General features: G+C 48.1%; 1 protein-coding gene across 4 annotated transcripts in view; it reads right to left on the bottom strand.

The window, feature by feature from the left end:
* The window catches only part of SCARF2 (scavenger receptor class F member 2), a 99,738-nt gene that overhangs the window by 6,273 nt on the left and 66,906 nt on the right, over positions 1–26,559 (bottom strand). For all 4 annotated transcript variants that reach the window (XM_030583441.1, XM_030583444.1, XM_030583443.1 and 1 more), the window contains one exon: positions 13,081–13,202. In XM_030583441.1, the coding sequence (XP_030439301.1) occupies positions 13,081–13,202 (122 nt within the window). The remainder of the gene's footprint in view (positions 1–13,080; positions 13,203–26,559) is intronic.

Below are 26,559 nucleotides of genomic sequence, written 5' to 3' on the forward strand. Positions count from 1 at the left end.
CGCCGCTGCTGCCGCAGTTCCCAGGAGGTGCTAGAGGTTTCACTTGAATATCATCCATGTGGCAAACACGGGGAGGGACAATACCGCCCCGCAAAGCTTCCAGGCTCAGCCTGAAATGGCAGGTTATTCCCTGTCATGTACTCAGCCAGAGCACCTTGCACCATCAGCTCTCGAGAGCCTGGGTACGTATATGAACAGGAACAGCTGGGTCCTGGGGATAAGCAGGGGGTGCCCTTGCCTAAGCATGGGCCCACTGGAAGGCTAGAGAGTGCTAACCTGCTAGAAGGTGTTCTCTTTAAAGATCCCACGACACTTTGGGCGGATTTCAGAACTCCTGGTCCCATTAAAGCATTGGCAAAACTCCCACTGACTTTGATGGGGCTAGGCTTTCACCCGGCCTCCCTTTTTGCACTCTTAGTTTTTGGGCACAAAAATTGCAGGCATATGTTTGCAAAATATAGAGAAGAAAGGCTGTGACCCCATTCAGATTCCTGTAAGAGCCTGGGTGCTATGCCCAACATCCTGGCCAAACTCCTACTCAGGCAATTCCACTCAGCCTCTGTAAATTTTCCCTGTAGTAGCAATTGCACTGTGATATTCACCTTCATGTCCTCTCCTAAATGGCTGTGTAGTGTAACATAGCTGCCAAGTCCTGCTCCTGAGGTGGCATTTTAGTGGCAGGTGACATGATCGCTGTATATTTCTTACTTTGCAGTGGGAGGGAGGGTTGAGAGACTGCATGAGTGTTTACAGAGCACTTTCAGATCTTCAGGTGGGATGTGCCAGAGGAGCAAGGACACAAAGCTGCGTTTGGCACATTTCCGCAGGAGGAGGCAGGCCCCGGGGTTGAGTCTGGAGGTGGGAGGGCAGTGCAGGTCTGGGGAGAGGATGTCAGTGTGTACAGAGAGACATGTGCAGTGGGGCGGAAAGCGCATAGGATGTTGAATACTTCCTGCATTTTAATGCCAAGTGTTGCTGCTGATTTCCTAGACAGGGTAGGTTTTGTGCGGCGTGGGCAGGGCAGTGAGAGGAAAGGTTTGCTGGGATTTCCCTTGCTGCTCATGGAGTCATGTGGGCCAGGAGGGGCCATCCCAACCGAACTCCTACATAGCCTGTGAGGAAGCTGCACGGAGGCCAGGCCAGCTCAGCATCAGGACTGGAAGCGAAGGCAAAGGCAGATCCCTGCTCTTTTGGTGCATGGTACCATGTGGCTCTGACTTCAGCTTCCTGTTCTTGCACGCAGGAGGCTCCCTTTGAGCTTCCATCCACTCTTCACATTCCTCGCTGCATACGGAAAAGCCAGCAGTAGCATGGCCCTGCCTCCTGGGGGATGAAGCTGCGTCTGTGGCAAAGTCCCAGTGCGCCCCGTTGGATCAGCTTAGCAGGGATGCAAAACAGCTTTCCCAGCGGCTGGGTGAACAGAAACTTACTCACAACCGAACCATCTTCAAAGCTGGAGGATGCTGCCCATACAAAAGGCAGTCTCCTCCAAGCAGTGCCAGGCCCATGGAGAGGAAGGCTGGGATGGACTGTAGAGGGCCGGTGCTGAGCAGCAGCTGGCTCGCAGAGCTGAGTATTCTTAGCTCTCGGCTGTTCTCAGATCATTCCTTTCCCCTGCTCAGTCCCTAGAAGTGACAGAATGAAATTCTCCCTTCATTGTTGTTTAAACGTCCAGAGATTTCAAACAGGGAAATGAAGCCCAGCCGGTGAGAGGGAGCATTTGTGAGCAGCTGCAGGGGAGAGAGGAGCCCAAGTCAAGACAGGCCCCAACTAGCCTGAGGCGTGATGCCTATTTGTGAAATAAACACGTGCTGAGTAGTGTGTCTTGGGGCTGGGGCTATTTATATGTAACAAAAGACCCCTGGCAGAGCAGATGCACAAGGAGGCCCCAGGAACCTTTCTTCTGGCACCAGCTGCTGGCAGCACGGACTAGGTGAGTTTTCTCAAATCAGCAGCTCTGAGGTTTCTGAGACTGGCCCTGGTGGTGCTTGTTTGGAAGGGACAGCACAGTGGGGAAAGGCCGCTGTGGTGCCAGAGGGTCAGGATCTTATGCAGCTGGGCTCATGGCCTGAACATTTAGCATGTTCCTCCAGCAGCGAGGAAGAGGAGGGATTTGAACTCACGCTCTCCAGCTCAGGCCACCTTTCCCTAAGCCAAAGGGGCGTGCTCACGGCTTGGTTCGGCTACACGGCGGTGTCCTGTCGAGCTGCGAGGAGACATTTTGTACCACAAACCGCATTTGAGATCAGGAGTTGCAGCTGGGGTTCCCTAGATATTGGAGCTACAGGCCCCTGTGCGGGGGCTGTGAAGCTTTAGGCAAGGCTCCTGTGCTCTGAGGACCTGTGGCTACCTTGTGGAGCAGCTGTGGCACTTGGCAGGTTCAGGCATCATTCTCTGGGAGTTAAAGAGGGTAGAGACCAACTTGCCAGGCTCCCACCACACTGTGTCACCTTCCCCTGCACCTCCGACATTCCTCCTATCGCCATATCTCTACACCATAGGGGATGAAACAGGCTTCCTTGTCCCCCTTCCATGCCTCCCCCCACACCCTCCTACATTCGCCGTATCGAAACCCGAGGAAGTCACATCAACAAACACTTTGTACACCCAGGATGAAGGTTCAGTAAGTGCAACATCCCCCAGTGACACCTGTAGAAGCAAGGTAACGTTAAGCTGTTGGACAGACCCTAATGGGCTCATGGTACATTTCCACCAGCTGTAACACACTACTTCTTCCCACAGAACTTCACCAGCTAAGGAAACCCACCACACATTAGTCCCCTCCGCAGTATGGCATGGTTCTTAGTGATGACGTCATGCTCCCCCCACAAACATGGAGCCCATTGGAGCTCGGACTCTGCACATCTCTCAGCACAAGAGTATTTGCTGAGGTTGCAATTAGGGTTGTTTGTTATTGAGGAGACAGACCCCCTGGATTGATCACAACCACGTAACACATTTTTATACATCACTCTCTCTTCGTCTACACTAAATGCTGAGTGGTGTTTAGAAGCACATTAGCACGTGTCTGGACAAACCCAGTCTAGACAAAGCCAAAGTGCATTTCACTCTGTAAATGGTTCTGCTCCGTTTCTCACTTTCTAGTTTCTATTCAAAATTTTCTGCAGCAAATACTTACCCTTTCTGACCAGCGACTGGCCCTCGCTGTGCCTTGCTTATCTTAAAATGTGGAGATTTTATTTTCCTGGGTTTATATGGTTTGTTTTGAGGATTATCACAATATCCCTGCACTGTATATTACCCTGTCTTACCGACATGGGCTCAACCGTAACTCCTCTTAACATATTTTTTTTTCTGGGAATTTCCTTGAGTTCTTATTGTAAAATTTCATCCATGAAACAAGAAACTCCCAGAGAATGTCCCCAGGGTTTATTTTTAATGACGTGATTATATGAAGTGTCAACCTCAGGTCATATTTATTGTAACTTCCAGGGCCAGACTCACTGATACACTCTGGAGCAGCACAATGCAGCCATAGCATAAGCCACTTCAGTGGGTGCACACTGCTTTGTATCACCTAAAGCAGGGGTCGGCAACCTTTCAGAAGTGGTGCACCGAGTCTTTATTTATTCACTCTAATTTAAGGTTTCGCATGCCTGTCATACATTTTAATGTTTTTGAAGACCTCTTTCTATAAGTCTATAATATATAACTAAACTATTGTTGCATGTGAAGTAAATAAGGCTTTTAAAATGTTTAAGAAGCTTCATTTAAAATTAAATTAAAATGCAGAACCCCCTGACTGGGCAGTGTGAGTGCCACTGAAAATCAGCTCACGTGCCGCCTTTGGCAGGCGTGCCATAGGTTGCCTACCCCTGACCTAAAGCAATACAGAGCAACTGCAGTGTATGCCCCAGTTCCCTCTCCCTCCTGTACATCCCCCTGCACACCCCCTAAACTCCTCCTCCTTCCTGTACTCCCTCCCATATCTCAGATCCTCCTCCCTTCTGTAACCTGGGCATTCCCCTAGACACACACACAGACCTCGCAGAGAACAGGGAACTTGCGTGGAACTTTTAAAGGTCAAAGGGCAGGAAATTGCTTCTTACAGGTCCTCCTTAGCTTCGCAAGACAGGAGCCCTGATTGTCAGGCCCTACAAAGATTTGCAGGACTGAGACTCCTATTTTGCAGACAGAAGATCTGCAGCACAAGGACTGCATGCCACAAGAGATTGTGCTTGGCCAGCAGACCCACAGGCATTGCCTACCTTTGGACCTCCATGGGTCACTGAGTTCCTAAGGCCGCAGGAGAAGCCGAGAAGGACTAATTTCAGCGGAACTGAGGAACATTAGAAAACAAACAAACCCTGAGGAAATTCTCACATACCAACTTGGTTGCGGTTGCTGGCACAGACCAGTAGGGTGAGCACATGTTACCTTCCAAGAACAGGAAAAACACACATACTAGAAACCCAGGCAAGGCGGGATTACGACTGCACTTGTAGCACAAGTCGCCAGACAATCCTCCTGGGGCAGAAGGCAGAATTAGGCTGGGTGCCTAGTGTTCAGACATGCACCTGTCACTGCACTTCCTGGGGTTTGAATAATATTTGTGTTTGTTTTAATTCTAAGGCCCCTGCAAGGTGCCCCTGTGCACTCCCAGCACTGCCCTGCGCCTGAAATGGGAACTCCACCTGAACTGATGCATTCGCCTGGGACCTTCAAATTATCCTGGACAAGACTCTAGAGAAGGCCAGTAGAGACCCTTCTGACCTGGGCTTGGAAAAGAATTCCTATCTCTAATTTCTATACAGAATATGTAGAGGTCTTTGCATTACATTAGACCTCCAGCAGGCAGACTGGACGGTCTTGCGCAGCTTTTTCACCTGTGTTCCTGCACTGAAGTGCTAATGTCCGTCACGGGCTGTCATAGGAACACAGGCCCTGTACAGCCCAGGTCACAGCAAGGTTCCACCTCGCCCAGTGTCCTATCTTCGAAAGAGGCCACACCCAGCTGTCCAGAGGAAGGAGTAAGAACAACCCCCTACCAGACAATTCTGGAACAGCATGTGCAGAGGGGAAATTTCTCCCTAGCCCTATCAGTGGTTGGTGGCTCATGGCCTGAAGCAGGAGGGTTTAGGTTTTATCCTATCCTCTGGAAACACCCAAAAGGGAGGGCAGATACAATGTTGGAGAGAGCAGTTGAGGGGCTTATTCCAGCATATGAAGATAAGCGTGGCCCTGCTGGGTCCATAGAACCCAGTATCCCATCTTCCAACAGTGGCCACTGCTAGACACTTCGGAGGAATGACCACAACAGGGCAATTATCAAGTGAAGTCCCAGCTTCTGGCAATCAGTGGTTTAGGGACACCCAGAGCATGGGGTTGCCCCCCTGACCATCTTGGTTAATGGACCTATTCTCCATGAACCGATCTAATTTTTTTTAAACCTAGTTATACTTCTGGCCTTCATAACATCCCTTTGCAACAAATTCCACAGATTGACTGCGTGTTCTGTGAAGAACAACTCCCTCATGTTTGTTTTAAACTCCCACCTATTAATTTCATTGGGTAACCCCTGGTAATATTTCCTTATTCCCTTTCTCCACATCAGTCATAGTTTTATAGACCTCGATCATATCCCCACTTAGTTGTCTCTTTTCTAAACAGAACAGTCCCAGTCTTTTTAATCTCTCCTCAGATGGAAGCTGTTCCATAACTCTGATCATTTTTGTTTACCTTCTCTGTACTTTACAATTCTAATATGTCTTTTTTGAGATGGGGTGACCAGAACTGCACGCAGAATTCAAGATGTGGGCGTACCATGGATTTATATAGTGGCATTATGATATATTCTGTCGTATTCTCTCTCCTTTTCCTAATGGTTCCTAACATTCTGTTAGCTTTTTTCATCCTTGCTGCACATTGAGTGGATGTTTTCAGAGAACTATCCACAATGATTCCAAGATCTCTCTCTCTTTTCAAGATTTCTTGAGTTGTAACGGCTAATTTAGACCCCATCACTTTGTATGTATAGTTGTGTATAAGTTCCAATGTGCATTACTTTGCATTTATCAACACTGAATTTCATCTGCCATTTTTTGCCCCATCACCCATTTTTGTGAGATCCCTTTGTAACTCTTCATAGTCTGCTTTGGACTTAATTATCTCGAGTAATTTTTCATCATCTGCAAACTTTGTCCCTTTTCCAGGTCATTTACAAATATGTTGAACTGCATTGGTCCCAGAACAGCTCCTTTAGGGATCCCTCTATTTGCCTCTCTCCTCTGTGAAAAGTGACTTTTTATTCCTATCCTTTCCCCCCTATTGTTTATACACAGATCTATGAGAGAACCTCACCTCTTATCTTATGACAGCTTACTTGGCTTAAGAGCCTTTGGTGAGGGACCTTGTCAAAGGCCTTCTGAAAATCTAAGTACACTATAGCCACTGGGTCGCTGTTCTCTACATGTTTGTTGGCAGCCTCAAAGAATTTGAATAGATTGATGAGGCATGATTTCCTTTACAAAAGCTGTGCTGATGCTTTGCCAACATATTGCGTTCATCTGTGTGCCTGATAAGTCTGTTCTTTATCATAGTTTCAATCAATTTGTCTGGTACTTTAGTTAGTACTCATTGGCTTGTAATTGCCAGGATCACCTCTGGACCCTATTTTAAAAATCGGCATTACATTAGCTATTCTCCATCTGATACGGAGGCTGATTTAAGTGATAGGTTACATGCCACAGTTCATGGTTCTGCGATTTCATATTTGAGTTCCTTTAGAATTCTTGAGTGATACCATCTGGTTCTGGTGACTTATTATTGTTTAATTTATCAATTTGTTCCAAAACCTCCTCTATTGGCACCTCAATCTGGGACGCTTCCTCAAATTTGTCATCTAAAGGAATGGCTCAGGCGTTGGAATCTCTCTCAGGTCCTCTGCAGTGACAGTAGATGCAAATTAATTATTCATTTAGCTTCTCCACAATAGCCTTGTCTTCTTTGAGTGCTCCGTTAGCACCTCAATCATCCAGTGGCCCCACTGATTGTTTGGTAAACTTCCTGCTTTTGATGCTGTTAGTTTTTGTGTCTTTTGCTAGTTGCTCTTCACATTCTTTTTTGACCTGTCCAATTATACACTTACACTTGACTTGCCAGAGTTTATGCTCCTTTCTATTTTCCTCAGTGGGATTTGACTTCCAATTTTTAAGATGTCTTTTGGTCTCTAACTGCCTATTTTACTTTGTTAACCATGGTGGCACTTTTTTTAGGCCCTCTTACTGTTTTTTTTTAATTTGGGGTATATATTTAGTTTGAGCCCCTATTATGGTATTTTTAAAAGTTCCCATGCAACTTGCAGGCATTTCATTTGCGTGACTGTTCCTTTTAGTTTCTGTTTAACTAGCCTCCTCATTTTGGTGTAGTTCCCCTTCTTGATGTTAAATGTTACTCTCATGGGTTTATTTGGTATTCCCCCCCCAAGGATGTTAAATGTAATTACATTATGGTTGCTATTACCAAGTGGTTCATATATATTCACCTCTTGGACCAAATCAAGAATTGCTCTCCCCTTGTGGGTTCCAGGAGTCAGACTAGTTGCTTCAATAAACAGTCATGAATGGTGTCTAGAAATTTTATCTCTGCATCTTGTCCTGAGGTGACATGTACCCAGTCAATAAGAGGATAGTTGAAATCCCCCATTATTATTAGGTTTTCTGGTTCTGTAGCCTCTCTAATGTCCCTGAGCATTTCACAATCACCATCACCATCCTGGTCAGGTGGTCAGTAGTATATTCCTACTGCTATACTCTTCTTATTCAAGCACAGAATTTCTGTCCATAGCAATTCTGTGGTACTGTTTGAATCATTTAAGATTTTTACTATATTTGACTCTGTGCTTTCTTTCACATACAGTGCCATTCAACGCACTCTGTCATTCCTGTATATTTTGTACCTGGCTATTACCATGTCTCGTTGATTATAATCGTTCCACCAAGTTTCTGTGATGCCCATTATATCAATATTCTCCTTTAAACCCAGGCACTCAAGCTCACCCATCCTAGTATTTTGACTTCTTGCATTTGCATACAGGCACTTACAGAATTTGTCAATATTTAGTTGTTTGCCTTCATGTGATGTAATTCAATGGGACTTTTTTTGTTTGACTGTTTCTCTTCTGTTCCTATCAGTACTTTATTGGCATCTATCCTCTCCTCCTTACTAGAATACAGAGAATTTGTTAATAGATCGCTGCAGGTCCCCTCCCTCAGCGAGGTGTTCTCAGTGTGAGAGGAGACCATGACATCATCTGCAAGGAGGATCCCGACTACAGGATCACTTCCCTCTGCTCCAGCTTAATGTTCCCTTCCTCTGAAACTTTCATCCTCCTCAACAGCACAGAGGCGGTCAGACCGGGGGTGCTGTGTCCTGGAAAGTCTCCTCTATGTACTTCTTTGCCTCCCTTAGCATCTCCAGGTTAGCCACTCTGGTCTCCACAGCCCATACTGTGTCTCTTGAGGGCCAGGAGCTGCTTACACTGAATACACACATATGCCACCAGCCCACAGGGCAGGTAATCCCACACGCTGCATTCAGGGCAATAACCTGCATAGCCCCCACTCTGCTGCTGGACTTCTGCCTGCGTTCTCTTTACTCTGGCAGGGTTTCTTTTTTGTTTCTGTGTGTGTGTTTCTTTGAGGGACCAGGGCTACTGACATAAGTTTAGAGAATGTTTGTTAGGCATATCTGGCTCTTATGTTCCCTCTCTAAATGCCCCTACAAAATTCCACTGTTTGCTGCTCCTATCTTCTAGCTCCTCTGGTCACTTAGGAGCTGGCTTTAAAAACCCTTGTTCTCCCTGAGTTAGCCCCACCCCTTCGTCTGGGATCCTAAAGGGGATCAAAGGAAGCGGGTTAGAGCCTGGTCAGGAAGCTCTCAGCTGAGCCTAGTGGGCTGCTAGGATCAGCTAGGGTGACCAGATGTCCCAGTTTTATAAGGACAGTCCCAATTTTTGGGTCTTTTTCTTACATAGGCTCCTATTACCCCCCACCCCCGTCCTGATTTTTCATGCTTGCTGTCTGGTCACCCTTGGCTGAGCACACGGCCCCCAGACAGACCACACTATAAACCTCAATCAAGCAGGCCCACAGCAAGCAAACCCACTCCGTGTGCCTCCTTCCCCTGGAGAACTAACTCGCAGCCTCCTGTTCGCTGCTCCTGTTCACTAGCTTCTGCCCAAGTAGAATCACTCTATTTTTGACTGCTGGCCCCTGCGGACTCACTCACTTCAGTGCAGAATAGGTGTAAAACACGACTGCATCACAATGGGAGCACCCTGCTCTCCTGCGCATAGGTGCAAATGGCTACAGCCAGCCCGGCTCTGAGCCTTGGCCTTCCCCTCACTGACACACCCTCTGCCCTTCTCCACTCACGTGGATGAAGAACCACACCAAGCTGGATCTGGCAAGAGGCACAACTGGACCCTGTAGGCCCACGAACTGGCATTGCCTGGGCTGTGCCCAAAATCACAGCGGGGGGGGGGGGGCGGGGAGGTCGGGCGACAGGGCTGGGTTAGGGCCCAGCCTCTCCTGGAGCTCCCAAACCTCGGACTGGATTTGTGCTTCTGCCCAGTTCCTCGAGGGGCTGAAGCCAGACTCCCCAGTGGGAGGGCGTGTTTGCCCCTTCCTCCCAAAAGGCTGCACTTCTACTCCTGGCACTGCCCCTTCATCCTGCTGAGGAGCTGCAGAGGGATCGGCCTCCAGCCCACTCCGAAGCCAGGATAATAATGAGACCACATGGCAAGGTCTGCGAGCCAAGGCAAACAGAGCAGCCTGTGACCAAAGCATTTCATTCCAATGAACTAACAGGCCCCTGGCAACACAAACAGTCTCTGCGGCTGCCTGCCTCCCCCTCGCCTTAGCGGGAGAACCATGTGTGAGAGCCGATCATGGCTCCTTGGCCTTTTGCTCAGCCATGCTCCCAGGCAGAAGAGCCTTCCTGTAATGGTGCATTGCCGCTCCGCTAATTAAAGTCCACTAGCCATCCAGAGAGACAGTGGGGACTCTGCCCTTGACAGGTCAGGAGGAGCCGTGCCAGTCAGCCTGGGGCAATACCCGTTGAATGGGCGAGTGACGCTCAGGAGCTCAGCCGTAAGGAGCCGCCTTTCATACAGCCGGGGCCCAAGAGGAGCTCTCCCTCTGTCTCCCTGTTTACACAAATGTCTGATTTGCAGCCTGCTCCAGGAAGTGCACACAGCTCCATTCATCCTTCCCCACCGGAGCTGCCGCTCTTCGAGAAAGGCCTGCTTCACTCGCTCCCATAAACACAGCATTTGTTATCGTTTCGGGGTAATGGTCCTCCCGCTTTGGTTCCCTTGGCTCCCAGCCACAGTCCTAGAGCTACAGCTACGCCACGAGAAAGCAGCGTCTCAGGAGAGCAGCACTCAGCGCAGCCGCCCGCAGTGGAGGGGAGCAGCAAGGCTCACGTGCCGTGAGCTCTTATGGAGAGCTGGCACCTGAGTGCCCTGGGCTGAGGATGGGATGGGAATGGGGCGGCTCAGCTCTCCTTCAGTGCAGGGCTGGGAGAGGAAGTTATACCCCAACCACAGCACAGGGGCAATCACTCAGTTGTTACAAACCAACCCAAATGCATTGCAGGTAAGACTCCCAGCCTATCCCCACCACCTCACTCTAGCTCCATTGTACAGCATGGGATGACTTTAAAAGAGGTTCCGTGGATGGAACATGGGTACAAGAAGCAGCGCAAAGGTCCAGAAAGGCATTCCCACCCCCTGCACAAACACTAGTGGGATGTGTGCGAACAGCCTGTCGTTGCCCAGACGCTATCCTAGCAGCCAAGCTGCGGGCAGCTCCGTGGGACACTTAGCGCAAATTATTCAGGGAGCTCTTTGGCAGACTTCCACATAATTTGCATGTGACCATAAACTTCCAGGCAGTGACAGGGACATGGCATTGAGTTGCACAAATTGTGGCAGCTATGGTTGGAGCAAGTGAGTGGGTTCTGGAGAGGGTCTCAGGCAGATAGATGGGTAAGTGCTGGGATGTCTGGGAGAGGCTGCAGTAGGTGAGTGCATGGGTTTGCAGGTAGGGGAATCTAGTCGGTGTTTTTCTAAAAGCCCTAGCTCCTGGAGTCAGGTGATTACAGGAGAATCTCACCTTGCATTAACAAAGGTTAAGGTCACATGTTCTCCCCAGCCATGGCAGCTTTCATATTACACCTTGCTACTAGAACATGGGTACAAGAACAGTGCAAAGCTCACTGAATAATTTGCACCAAGTGTCGCATGAAGCCACACAAAACTTTGCAGCCAGGATAGGGTCTGGGTGCATCAACTCTGTGCATCGCTCATTATATATGCATGTTCCATCAGCAAGGTGTTATGTGAAAGTTGTCCGGGCTGTGGAGAAAAATGTGACCCTTCAAGGCTCAAACACCAGAAGGCAAATAAACATTTATTTTTAAAAAATCCTGTGATATTTAAGCCCATGTCATGATTCTTGCACACTGGATGATAGATGTGCAGATTCTGCCATCTCTCCTGCTCCAGATTTTGGTAGGGTAAGCCCTGCATGGACACCCAGAGCTGGGCTTCTCCCACCTTCACCCTCTGAGTGCCTGGGCAGGGCTGAGCAAGGTCTTCATCTTTAACATGAACAAGGTGCTTCGCTGACACCCCAGTCTGTATTTGGAGAATTTAAATTCTAAACAAGACCTCACTCCTGTCAAAGAACAGTACATTCCAACGTACAATTTGCACTTCTTTGTGTCTCCCGCCACATCACACATGACACACGATGGAAACAGCAGGAGATTCATAAATGAACCACCACACTGTGACAGCGGGAAGGTTTTAACTCACCAGCACAAACATGAGCCAAGACAGAGAACAGCTAAAGCATCAGCAAGCAACCTCCAAGAAGAAATTAAAGACTTGTTGAAAACTCCTCACATTGCTACACCTAGCCCCGCCACCCACTGCAAAGCTCACTGCTACCCATGGCCCTGCAATCATACTCTCATTGCTACACACAGCCCTGCAATGCACTGCAAAGCTCACTGCTACACTCAACCCTGCAACCCCACTGCAAAGCTCATTGCTACACTCAATCCTGCAACCCCACTGCAAAGCTCACTGCTACACATGGCCCCGCAATCACACTGCAAAGTTCATTACTCTCATTGCTACACACAGCCCTGCAATGCACTGCAAAGCTCACTGCTACACTCAACCCTGCAACCCCACTGCAAAGCTCATTGCTACACTCAATCCTGCAACCCCACTGCAAAGCTCACTGCTACACATGGCCCCGCAATCACACTGCAAAGTTCATTACTCTCATTGCTACACACAGCCCTGCAATCCACTGCAAAGCTCACTGCTACACTCAGCACTGCAACCTCACTGCAAACTCCACTATTCTCATTGCTACACACAGCCCGGCAATCCTACTGCAAAACTCTCTGCTCTTATTGGTGTACACAGCCCGGCAATCCCACTGCAAGACTCACTGCTCTCATTGCCACACAAGGCCCTGCACTCTCTTCTTCAGACTGAAATGGAGGCAAAGGGATTTTGCACAGAGTACAGAAGGGTAATACTCTGGAACACACACAACCACACACAGCACAACCCAACGTGCAGCATACCACACACATATTTTACATCCAGAACCACATACAATCCCATCAGTTTATCCATTGCAACGCAACACAACAAACACACGTTACACCTCCTTCAACATATACATACCATGCATTCAGACATCACAACAGCAAATACAGCATAAGCTAGTTTTAGAAGGGCACACATTCCACACTTGGGCCCCATAGCAGCTGGAGTCAGGGGGCCAATAGCTCCTTGCAGCAGGACAGAGAAGTTTCCTGTGCAGCACAGGGTGGGCGTACTCTGAGCAGCAGGCAACAGAGTTGGGATTGATACTTGGCTGTTGATTGCGGAGGGCCCCTTAGCTGTTGATTTGCTTGTTGCTAGCCTTGGGGGATAGTGGTTGTCTAGGTTAGAGCCTTCTGCTCCTTCCACAGCTGGGTTAGGGGCTGGAAAACACACACCAGAGCAGTTAATGAGCCCTACCACCTTACCGACAACTTTAGGCAGTTTCTGGCGATGCAGAGGAATTCGGGGGAGTTTCATGCTAATTCGACTGAACCGGCCACACAAGCGCCCTGGCGATTTCTTGCTTGCTGCTGGGTCCTGGTTCCCACTGCAAGAAAATACTGTGCATCAGTCAGAGAGCTGGCAGAGCAAGAGCAGGTGCAGCCACACCAGGCCTGCAGGGGCAAGTACAGGGATCCCAACAGCCGCATGCTGGAGATGTTTCAGATGGGCCAAGCCTGGGCATGGAGCCAATGCTGAGAGCCCGAAAGTAAAGTGTATGGTGTAGGTGGCTTCATTTGTCCCGAGAAGGCCCCAGGTCCCCAGAGAGCTGAGCTGAGCAGGGTCAGCAGTCGCACAGACTGGGAATGCAGGTGCAGCACCACCCCAGGGGGAGCCATCGCCAGCGAGGTGCCAGACTAGACATGGGTTTACAATCTTAGCCCTGAGCAGTCTGGGGCTGGACAGTGAGACATGTGTGTCGGCATCTGTGCTCCCAGCAGCTCAGCCCTGCCCTTGGGTGGTAAATTCAGTCTCAAGTGCAATTCTGACCTGACGGGTACCTGAGGCTCAGTAACTCACTGGCCTCTACAAAGCTTGCTAATGGTGCTGGCACCTGTATCCTCAGAGACCAGCCTGCTGGGGGTTATAAGAAATCTCTTCCCACTTGCTCCTCTCTGCCACCACGTCCTCTCTCATTATCCATCGTTCCTGACCTCACATGAGGCCTCCCGCCTCTATGCTCCAATCCAGGCTGGGCTCAGAAATCCCATTCAAAGGTACAATGGCAGGTAATTGAATTTATTATTACTGCACTGACTCTGCCACAGCTGCGCCATCCTGGAGAGCTGCTTCTCCCACAAACACGTGTGCTCTCCCATTCCACCCTTTGAACATGAAGGGAACTCCCGAAGGCATTCACACTCTTAGTGGATGTCTAATTCAAGTCCTCTTTCAGCCTCTCCTTAACACCTGGCAGTGCTTTGGCTGGGACCCCAAATCCCACCCCTTGGCAGTGCTTTCACTGGAACCACCTGCAGCTGCTGAGACTACACCTGTATGCCAGTGCATCTCCTTTACCGTCTCCCTCCTCTGCATGCTGTGTCATCGTTGGTACCGAAAGCATCCCTGTATTCACATCCTACCCACTACTGTAATAATCTTTGTGCAAAATATGTCTTGTGAAGTATTTAAAAACTAATGACACACTGATCATCAATCTTGTTGTGTAATGTGTGTAAAAAATGCATATTAAGCCTTATGAACATAAGCTGAAATTATAACTATAATGCATTTATCAGACAAGTCTGGAGTGGGGGTAAACCAGTTTCTCAAGGATGAAGGACAAGTCGACATCTCTAGCCATCAAAGTTGACTGGCAATCACCTGTCAAGTGACCATTCTTTGGCAAGAATCAGGGCAAGAACAGAGCCACCATGGAACCACCAGACTTCATGTCTCTGTCCTCACAAGTGGAATGAACTTTATCTAGGAGTAACCCTCAGGAAAATCCATTTCAAGAGGTGACTGGACTATAAAAGTGAGGGGCAAAAACACATCATGTTCTCTCTTTCTCTCTCTTTGACCTAAGAAGACAAAGGAACCAACCTTTTGACTTTGGGAAGAGATCTTGACCTGAGACAGAGCTGGTGCCAGGCATAAGCAGATGAAGCAATTGCTAGGGCCCCAAGAAGCTCAAGAGGGCCCACTATACACTTTTTATTTATTATTATTGGGGGAAATATTCCTGCTTAGGGCCCCAATGGGCTAGCACCACTTCTGCCTGAGAACTTGGCCAGCCATGTTGCTGGGACCCTGCAGTGAGGATTTTACCTTGAACCAAGTCTAGCTTGTTAAGTTTTAGCTATTAGGAAGCATTTTATCTTTATTTCTCTTGTAACCATTTCTGACTTTAATACCTTATTAAGTATCCACTTAAAACCAACTTGTTTTATTTTTAATGGAAACTAATCCCGTGTTGTGTTTAAACTGAACTGTTTTGTCACTCCAGTTAGAGAGCAAGCCATTGAATCTTGACCCCTTACAAGGGCAATGGACCTTTAATATCTGAACTGTCCAGAAAAGGGCTGGACAGTGCAGAGCACAGGTTTTGGGGAAAATTCAGGACTTGGAGTGTGTTGGGGTTACCCTGCTAGTAGTAACCCAGGCTGGTGGATCTGGGGCTAACCGCAGTCTGCCCCCATCCATGGTCTGCTCACGGGTCCTCGTTTACATCTCAGGCCACCTGTCATCTCCCTATGAGTAAGGACCCATGTGCTTCATTTTCCAGATTGGGGTTTTAGGCTGCAGTCTCCATGCAATTCACGGTAACTATCCAAGCATGTGTGTCCAGCGCCTGCTGTTGTCTTATCTCCCGGGGTCTATAACAGGGTTAGCAATGAGCAACCAGCTTTCACAGAGCACAGTCCTTTTATTTAGGACAAAAACATTACAGAGGAAACCTATCATAGCACAATACACAGTCTACATGAAGGCTAGCTTTCCAGGTGTCACCAATCTTCCACATGGAGACCCTGGCAGGTTCCAGGCCTTTCAACTTGTTCACCAGGGATGCAATCTCATGTCAATTTGAGGAACCAAATGAGGGACTTGAGTCAGTTCACACACACCCCTTATACCAAAAGCTTGTTCTTTGTCTGCTGGATCTGAGCCAGTCTATGCAATTCCCCCTGATGCTGGGGTGGGACTTCTCTGGAGTTGTTCACCTGTCCGGGCATTTGCACTAATAATTCATCTCCTCACTGTTTTTAGCTCCTCCATGAAGCTCTGTACCCCTTTCCCATGGAGGCAGAATACAATTCCTAGTTCCCAAAGACACAGAGAACACATAGAGATACATGTGTACGAATAAGCCTGGTGCCTACAGTGCACATCTCAGTATACTTCCAAGATCTCAGATCTGTCTCTCTAATAATGTTCTAAAATACAGATTTTTTGGGCAGGGGGGGAGGAGGATATTTTGGGCAGGTGGGTGGGCAGGCAAGGGTTCCCCTACAGTATTTGCAATCCAAACACAACAGTATGGGACTCCTGCAGGAGACCCACAAAGTGAAGCCAACCAGTCTAGTTTTGGTGTCCAAGCTGAGTGAACAGCAAATCTAACAAATGCAACAGTAAAAACACTGCAGATAATGAACTTGCTTCCAAACTGAGGGAAGAGGCCATGTTGCAAACTCACAGTTTGACCATGAATCTTGTGCCTGATGTTGTATGATTGAAGATGACCACATCAATCATTGTTGCTATCACTGTCCTACAATTGCACTAAATTATGATGCAAAGTATATAATGTAAGGTGTCAATGGAAAAGTTATACTCTGTCAAGTATGATTATCCTGGCAGGGGGTTGGACTAGATGACCTCCTGAGGTCTCTTCCAACCCTGATATTCTATGATTCCATGAAATCCATGTATTGTCACTATATCTGAAGTTATGAGTTTTGGCTATGTATTTGTATCTCAAATGTGTTTACTCTTGGGGTGTAAGAGCATGTGATGCAGACATGTGACCTCTGACCCCATCTTTGTAAGTAACTTTCTGTATGCAGGGGCTGTGGGCTTTGTTTGGGACAGTAAATTTCCATGCACATAGCAGAGGATATAAAAGACACCTGAGACATCTCCATTTTGCCTCATTCCTACTCCAATTCTCTGGATTGTGGATTTACAACTAAATAGAGTATTTTGAACTATGGACTGAGGCCCTTCCAATCTTTCGGAAGTTACCAGAGGGGCCTTTGCAAACCAGCAGACTGCTCTATCACTGCTATGAACCTGATCTATGAACACTGAAAATCATCTATATGTATATGATTATTTAACTATTGAATACACTCTTCCTTCTTTTATTAATATATCTTTAGTTAGTTTACTAAGGATTGGCTGACAGCATGATGTTTGGGTAAGCTCTGAGATACATACTGACCTGGGGGTAAATGTCTGATCCTTTGGGATTGGGATTGGTAGACTCTCAGATATGGTGAATTGGGTTTTCACTAACATCTCACTATATTAGACAAGTGGCTATTCTCTGACAGGAAGGATGTAAACAAGTATTTACAATTCACCTGTAGGACAGTTTGCAGAGCACGTACGGAATGGAACAGCCTAACCCATGACCTAGCAAGGGTTTTTCTAGCACAGAATATAAGAAGAGTGGGGAAAATGGCTCTGGTCACTTCTCCTCTCTCACCTCTACTGATGGCAGCAAGATCGTCTGAAAGACAAAGAGCCATCACTGAAGTGGGGGTAGTGGTCCTAGATGGAAAGTTTTCTAGTAAGTATGGACTGCTGAAAGCTTTTGGGTGAGAAACAATGTTTTGGTTTCAAATCTTATTTAGCTTGGTAAAATTTAGAAGATAGTGTGTGTGTTTATCTTTAATTTCTTTTGTAACCAGTTCTGACGTTTATGGTTTTATTACTTATAATCCATCTTTCTCCAGTTAATAAACTTGTTCAGTGTTTTATCTAAACCAGTGTGTTTTGGCTGAAGTGTCCGTGGAATCTTTACTCAGGATAACAAAGGCTTGGGCATAATAAAAGCCATGCTGACTCTTCCTCTGCATATCATAATTCTGTTCTTTACTGTAGTTTCAATCAATTTGCCTGGTACTGAAGTTAGGTTTACTGGTCTGTAACTACCAGGATTGCCTCTGGAGCCTTTTTTAAAAACTGGTGTTACATTAGCTATCCTCCAGTCATCTGGTACAGAGGCTGATTTAAGCAATAGGTTACATACCACAGTTGTTAGTTCTGCAATTTCATATCTGAGTTCCTTCAGAATTCCTGGGTGAATACTACCTGGTCCTGGTGACTTATTCATGTATCGATATGTTCCAAAACCTCCTCCATTGACCCCTCAATCTGGGACAGTTCCTCAGATTTGCCACCTAAAAAGAATGGCTCAAGTGTGAAAATCTCCCACAGCCTGTGTTATGCGAGAGGTCAGACTAGGTGGCCACAATGGTCCCTCTGACTTTGTAGTTTATGAATCAGTGCTGGGCATAGCCGGCATGATCTTCAAAGCAGGTCAGGAACCATAAGGTACCTGGCAATTTCAGGAAAACAGCTTGCTGCAGCCATCAGCATCACTGACCACAAGAGTTTGAGGGTTGGGCCCCTCAAATAACGACATTTTAAAAAATAATAAATGTTGGTTCTGTTTCTTTGCTTCAGGAATCATGTTTTTAAGCTTATTGTGATGCTGGCAGAGCAGGCACTAGCTGATGCCAAGTCCCCTAGGCCTCAGCTGAACAATGACAAATACACAGCTGGAACCACTCAGGTTCACCTGTGTGTTAGTGTTGTTAATCTATGTATTAGAGTTATACACATGTGCTTGGTATTTAGGCTTTATGTGTATTAATCTCACTTACATCATCTATACCTTGGGTTATAATGTGACATTACATGTTTGCATTATAATCCTGTAAGTCATCATTGAATATCAGGGTTAGAGGGACCTCAGGAGGTCATCTAGTCCAACCCACTGCTCAAAGCAGGACCAATCCCCAACTATCTTTTTTTGTGCCTCCAAATGGCCCCCTCAAGGGCTGAACTCACAACCTTGAGTTTAGCAGACCACTGCCCAAACCACTGAGCTATCTTTCCCCCACATCAAACAGGAAAGACATTAATCAATGTACAATGCTGGCTTCCCACACAAGGTGTTAGATCCTGCCCATCAAGAAGGCCTGGAAACCAAATGAGCCATTGTGAAACATGAAGGAACAAAGACTCTGTTAACTGCATTCCTCCTCTCCATTACCCATGAAGAGGAAATGAGTGCACGCACTCACCCATCAGCTTGAACTCTGGCGGGGGGGTTGAGGGAAGGGAATAAAAATCCCTGACAAGAAGAAACTGTGTCTCTGTGTGACTTGGACTTTGGGAGAACAAGATTTCTAAGCATAAGCGAGGGATCCCCAGCTGCTTAGCCTGGATTAGCCCTAAAAGACATATGGAGCTTGCATATTACAGCAGTGCCTATCAACTTTTGGAAGCTAAGACTGTAATTCACCTGTGGGTGTGGGTGTATGTTTAGCTGCTCTAACGTTCTAAATGACTCATTTCTTTTTCTTAGCTGATAAATCTTTAGATAGTTTATTATAGGACTGGCTACAATAGTTGTCTTTTGTTGTGAGATCTAAAGTGCAATTCACCTGGGGTAAGTGACCAGTCCTTTGGGACAGGGAGTAACCTGAATATTGCTGTGATTTTTGGTGGAAGGGACCAGCTATCACACAGGCAGGCTCACCTGGGCACCCAAGGGGACTGTCTGTGACTCCATGTTAAGGCTGTTATAATGCTCAAGGAGTTCACAGTTGATATTTGGTTGGTGAAATATAAGTACAGAACTCACTGCCAATTTGGGGTCTGTGCCCTGCTTCTTAACAGGTTGGTCCTCACTCTCCAGCCACTCCAGACAGCTTGACACTTCTGCAGCCATGAGGGCTGTTCTGTTCTAGATAGATTTTTATACCATGTCCATCACCATAGCATCTGAGCATCTTCCAGTAGTACATTAAGCAACATGACTAATAGATCTGTCCCATTTTTCTGTTTTCATCCTCTCCCCGGAAGGAGATGCAGTTCCAGTGAAGAGTCTTGCTCTGGTAGGTTGTCTCCTTTTATTAACTGTCATTATGGTAAGTATACTGTTGCTCTGTGTATATGCCACAGAAGACAAGGTCAAAGAAATGTGCCTTGCACATGGAGCAGAAAATGGTGAGGTTTGTGATGGTCCTGTGTTCCCGGGTGTAATGGGGTGCACTCACCTCTCATGAGCGCCCCCTGGCCGAGTGTGTACACCCTCTGTGTGTGTGGGCTGGTCCACACTAGGTGGGGGAAATCGATCTTAGATACGCAACCTCAGCTACGTGAATAACGTAGCTGAAGTCGAATATCTAAGATCGGATTACTCACCCGTCCACACCGCGCGAGATCGATGTTCGCGGCTCTCCCTGTCGATTCCGGAACTCCGATGGCATTGATGGAGTTCCGGAATCGATATAAGCGCGCTCGGGGATCGATATATCGCGTCTAGATTAGACGTGATATATCGATCCCCGAGCAATCGATTTTAACCCGCCGATACGGCGGGTAGTCTGGACGTGGCCTGTGTGTGTTTGTGGTGGGTCTTCGGTGACTCAGCCCTCCGGCTGAATCATCACCAGTCTGTGAGGTAAAAGCAAAGCAACAAGTCCAATAGGGGCCTTTCTCAGTGTCCTCCATAACATCTCTCTCAAGCTGTCCTTGCTCTGGTATAGAGCAGTGTCCCGGGGCTCCTTCCCTGGAGGCAATGTCTTCGCCCTCTTAGGGCCTTTCTGGCTGCTGCTCTCCAACTCCTATGGTTAAGTTCCCCTTCTGGGGTGTCTTAACATCCAGGCGACTTCCCCAGTGGCTGGGGGAGGGGCAGAGGGACCGAGCCCACACTGGGTCCCAGCCCAGGGACCCTATAGATAGCAGCCATCTGCCCTGTCCCTTTAAATAAACTACATTGCTGCTACAATTCCCTGGGCCACTCCCCCTGTGGCTCCAGCACATTCTTCATCCTTACTTGAGGGCCTTGTCCTGGTGGAGTCCCAGCAGCCAGCCTGGAGCTCCTTCACATTCCCCTCAGCCTCTGCCAGCACTGCTATGTCTGAGGTCCTGTAGCTCTTCAGCCAGCCAGGCACACCCTCCACTCTCCTCCAGGGCTAGAAAGGTATTGAACTCACACCTGCTCTGCAGCTCTTCTTATAGTAGCATGCTGGGCTCTGATTGGCTGCTTCCCACACAGCCACTCTAGGCAACTTGGAGGACCACTCTACTGCCCTTTTCTGGGGCAGGGTGTGGCAGGGCCACAAGGCCTCCAGCAGGGGGCCTCAGGGTCTAGTCAACCCCATCACACTAGGGGTGTTCATTGCAGAGTCTTGACTTGAACCCAGAGAAGGTCCTGGCCCCCACACAGACAAGCTTTACTCTTATTGTTGAGAGTATATCAGAGGAGTAGAGTTGTCTTTGACCATGGTCTTTGACCCAGAGCTTCACATGATCTTTTAGATACCCTGGTCCCTTTGAAAATAAGGACTGGAGTCCTGAACTTGATCTGAAATTCAGTGTACGAAGGGAAGGACAGGTCTGATGAGCTCCCACTAGCCTGTGTTGCTAAGGAGACATGTTTCAGTGTCCTGAACTAGCTGGAGTTTTTCAAGTGCTGAAGGCTTCATGCCCAGGTATAGCCCATTGCTGTAGTCCAGCCGAGAGGCAACTGAGCCATGAATAACTGAGGCCAGGTCTTCGTCCACCAGGATGTGATGGAGTTTCATAGCCAAGTGGAGATGATAGATAGCTTTACTTGTGGGTGCTGCTATGTGAGAGCTCAGCATCAGAGAGTATGGTCCGAACTGACCAATTGTGGCTGTGTATCTTTAAATAATAGAGACTGCACCGTAGCTGCAAGCTCTTCAAAATGCTTTCCTCTGCCCACCAGCATCACCTCTGTCTCGTTCAGGTTCAGCTTTAATCCAGCTCTGTGGGATCCTGTTGGCGCAAAAGGGGAGGAGGATGGCCCTCTGCCAGTGCAGACCTTCTCTTCCTTAGATGACGCTGTGTCGGGGCAGGAATGTCATCTCCTCAAGACAACCACAAAGCCCACTTGGAGCTGCTGAAGAGAGTGGCCTCAGACTTAGCCTTACAAGTGGAGGTAGCGAGGGACTCCTCCCACAGCCTAGTTGGCATTGTGACTGCAGCAGACATGTGAAAAGTAGCCCTACCTCTGACTGAGGCCATTATGGACCTAGTGAAAGCCCTCTGGCAAACCCCTGACTTCTTTACCCCATCTCAAAAAGGGCCAAGAGGAAGTACTTTGTGCTTGCCCAAGGCTATGAGTTCTTATTCACTCACCCCTCCTTGGGTGTCTGGTGGTGTCCACAGCCAAGAAAAGGGCAGGGCCTGCAAGGGGTGATTTCTAAAGCAAAAGACTCCAAGAAACTAGACCTTTTCTGCAGAGAAGTTTACTGTACTGTGCGACTGCTGCTGGGCAGATATGACTTCAATATGTGACCTTTAAAACCTCTAAGGATGAAGATTCCACCACCTCTCTAGGTAACCCATTCCAGTGCTTCACCACCCTCCTAGTGAAAAAGTTTTTCCTAATATCCAACCTAAACCTCCTCCACTGCAACTTGAGACCATTACTCAATCCACCTCAAGGCTTCTCATGTTCCAGAAGCACAAAATGAGCTGGTAGATTGCCTCAGCAGGTCTTTCAAGTGGTCCCTTCACCTGGAAATCATGAGGGATTTTTTTCAAGAAGCAGAGGACTCCCCGGATAGACGTGTTCGCAACCAGACACAACAGAAAGTGTCACCAGATTTGCTCTCTATGAGGCCACAGCCCGGGTTCACTCACAAATGCCTTCTTACACCCATGGACAGTGAACCTATTCTATGCTTTCGCCCATCCCACTTGTGCACAAGGTCCTACTGAAAATCAAACAGGATCAGATGAGGGTCATTCTCATAGCCCCAGCTTGGACCTGTCAGCACTGGCTTGCCACACTCCTGGGCCTTTCCATATTGACTGCACTACCTCTACTTCCAGACCTGATCTTTCAGGACGACGGTTGACTGCTCCAGCCAAATCTCAGCAGCCTCCACCCAATGGCCTGGAAGCTCCAATTGCTAAATAATGCAGAGCTGGCCTGCTCGGAGCAGGTTCGCCAAGTCCTATTAGGTAGCAGGAATCCCTCCACCAGGGCTACATATCTCTCCAAATGAAATAGGCTTCCCAATGCGGAATCTCGCCCACACAGTCTTCTCTGTAGGGTGTTCCTGAATATTTGTTACACCTGAAACAGCAGGGTTTAGTAATTTCATCAATTAAGGTCATCGTTGCAGCAATTTCAGCATTCCATCCCTCGGTGAATAATCAGTCCATTTTTTCACATGAAATATCCATCCATTTCCTCAAGGGCCTGGAAAAACTATACCCCCAAATATGAGAACCTGTCCCTCCATGGTCTTATCAAAACATATGAGTCCCCCATTTGAGCTGCTGGCAATGTGGCCATTGTCATACCTTTCACGGAAGATGGCTTTCTTGGTGTCCATTAGGGTCTTGGAGATCCACACCCTCATGTTGGAACCCCCATGCATGGTCTTCTTTAAGGATAAGGTGCAGCTGTGTCTTCAACCTGCCTTCCTTCTGAAGCTTTCTCAATTTCATAGTAATCAGACAATCTTCCTGCCAGTTTTCTACCCAAAGCCACACATGAACAGGGCGGAGCAACATCTTCACACTCTGGGCATTAGATGTGCCCCAGTGTTCTACACAGAGAGGACCAAGCTGTTTCATAGATCCACCCAACACTTTGTAACGGTAGTTGACAGGATGAAAGGCCTCCTCATCTCTGCTGAGAGAATTTCATCTTGGATCTCATTGTGCATTCACACGTTATGAGCAGGCAGATGGTCTGCCACCAACTATCCTGACTGTCCACTCCACAAGAGTGCAAACATCATCATCAGCATTCCTGACCCAGGCCCTTATTCAGGACATTTGCAGAGCCGCAACTTGGTCATTGGTGCATGTTTTCTATTCAGTACGCTATTACTCAACAGGCTAGGGATGATGTCAGTTCAGTCAAGCTGTTTTACAGTCAGCATGTCCATGAACTTTGATCCCACTTCCAATCCTACTGCTTGGGAGTCACCTCCAGCGGAATGGACATGTGCAATCACTTGAAGAAGAAAAAATAGTTACTAACCTGTCTGCAACTGTGGTTCTTCAAGATCTGTTGCACGTCTGTTCCACGACCCACTCTCCTACCCCTCTTCTGGAGTTGGACAGAAAAAGGGGACTAAGAGGGTGCGGGGTCGTTTGGGCCCTCTAGACTGGTGCTACGCGTGCGCAGCCCCAGAAGGTGCCAGAGATGACCCAATGGGTACCAGTGAGGGAAAAATTTCTGGCAGCTGTGCTCAAGGCGTGCACAGACCTACAGTGGAATGTGCCACACATCTTGAAGAACAATAGTTATGGGAAGGTTAGTAGCTGTTTTTTCTGCCTGATGCAGCCTTGTAGTGTGGGGCTCCCCTAATTTGGTTTAAGCAAAACAGTCCTTGACTAGTGTTTTCTAGCATGGCTATAGGTAGTACGGTTAGTTCTCTGTTTGTACTGTACCTCGCACAATGGAGCCCTGCTCCATGACTGGGACTTCTAGGTGCTATGGGAGTATAAATAAATAACCATAGTAACGCTGTGATGTGAGCAGGCTGAAAAGCCAAGGCGACACCTAGAAAGGGAAGCACAGAAGACAGTCTGTGTGTTCACCAGAGTTTACTCTAGCCCTCCCACACTTTCATTAACTACAGGAGCCCACAGCTGATTGCCTTGTGATATGTTGTCATGCTGTCACTAGAGGGTGCTAAACAGTGACACTCCATATTCATCTAGGACAGAGGTCCCCAATCTGTGGAGTGCGCTCCTCTTGGGGGCGTGGAAGAATGTTTGTGGAGGTGTTTGCGGGGGTGTGGTTGGGCCCTGTCCTGGCTCTGGTCCCGGGGATTGGCTGCCGACCCTGCACCCGGGGATCTATTTCCAGGGCCCTGGCTGCCAACCCCATGATCTTGGCCCTCTGCCCAGGGCTCTGCTCTTGGCTGCATCTGCCATCCCTATGCCTGGGACCCTAGCTACTGGCATCAGCTGCTCCTTCCCACAGGCTGAGCCCCCTTACCCCTGTTTGCGTCTCCCGCTCCTGGCTGGTGGGGGGTGGGCACAGGTAAAGGGGGCACAAGATGAAAAGTTTGGGGACCACTGATCTAGGATTTTGCACAGAACACGAGGCAAACCTGCCAAAGTTTAGAATTAGCCACAACCTAAACTTGTCCCACTCACTGTAAAGAGATTCTGCCATTCCACTGCTGCTAGCAGGGGTGCTGCCATTTCCTCCTGGAGCTCTGCACCGGGGAAGCAGCAGGCTGTGCTTTCCAGAGCTAACCCCATCCTGCAATGCGCCAGCACAGCCACAAAGAGCCAGAGAGCCCAACAAATCACGGATGAAGGAAACTATTTCGAGACTTTTCCCAAGAAATACTTCTGACAATGAGTCTGTGTTTGTGAAGTGGCTTCTTTTATCTGCACAATAATTAGATGCAGACCACACGTTCTCCAAACCAGATGTACGGGTTTGGAATTTAATTGGCACTACTGCCAAATGGAGGTTTCCTGCAGCAGTCGACAGTATGAGATGCAGCCACACTGCAGGGAGATTTTTTCCACAGCTATTTCAGTTGGAAAGGAGCTGCTACTTCCCTCTTTGCTCCTTCATAGCAGCAGGATAGAGCTATGGCTGGCCTAGTCATTAAAGCTAACAACCGCCTACCCAAACGCCACCAAGAAAGGTGGATGATACTCTGAGCCATGCCCGGTTTGATGGCCCTGACCAGCCAATCTCACGTGCCCACACTGCAGTCCAAACCCATGCAGGTTGATATGGCCCAGACCCACCTCTCCAAAGGGGAGTAGGCTCAATGCCAGGCAGAAGACCTCTGTCTGTTTTGTGGACAACCTGAGCATTTTGCTTCATTCTGTCCATGTAAGGCCTAACCCACACCTCGATCAGGAAATGCCCCAGCTCCAACAGAGGGATCTAAGCTGGGCCAGTTTTCCTCCCTCATTTGGCCATGCAGAGCCCACATCTGTCCACCAGGGCTTTTGCACCATCCAACCAACAGCCAACATCCCCGCAGATTCCACTTTGTCTACGGCACCCTGCCATGCTGGCCAGTCAAGAAGCACTAGTCAATTCCAAAGCCTCTACTGCATGGACTATCTAGCCTTGAATGAGGTCACCATCTGGAATCGATACCCTTCTACTGCTCTTGAGACACTTCGCTCTGCTAAGATCTTTACCAAGCTGGACCTCCATGGAGCTTATAACCTTGTCTGTATTCAGGAATAGGATGAGTGGAAGACTGCCTTCCACACCCGGTTCGCACATTTTGAGTACTTGGTAATGCCTTTTGGATTGTGCATTGTCCTTGCGATGTTCCAACATATAATCAAGGATATTCTTAGAGACATGTTGGACCAGATTGTTGTGATCTGCCTTGATGATATCTTCTCTGAGACCCAGGTCCTTCATGACCAATATGTGACCTGGGTCTTGGAAGGGCTCCATCAGAACCACCTTTATGCTTAACTGGAGAAGTTTGAATTTGACCAGAGCACAATCAGCTTCTTAGGATACAGCATTTTGCCTGAAGGGCTGACTATGGATCCATGTAAGGTATCTGCCATCTCCAAGCGGGCAGCTCCGAGGGACGTGCAATAGGTATAATGATTCCTCGGTTTTGTCAACTTTTCCCCACCTGGTAGCCCCTATGAGGGCGCCCTTCCAGAAGGGAGAACGATCTGTCTGGTCTTCTGAGGCTCAGTTCAGCTTTGACCAACTAAAGAGAGCT

This window comes from Gopherus evgoodei, chromosome 13 (genome assembly GCF_007399415.2).
Source record: "Gopherus evgoodei ecotype Sinaloan lineage chromosome 13, rGopEvg1_v1.p, whole genome shotgun sequence".
Lineage (NCBI taxonomy): Eukaryota > Metazoa > Chordata > Testudines > Testudinidae > Gopherus > Gopherus evgoodei.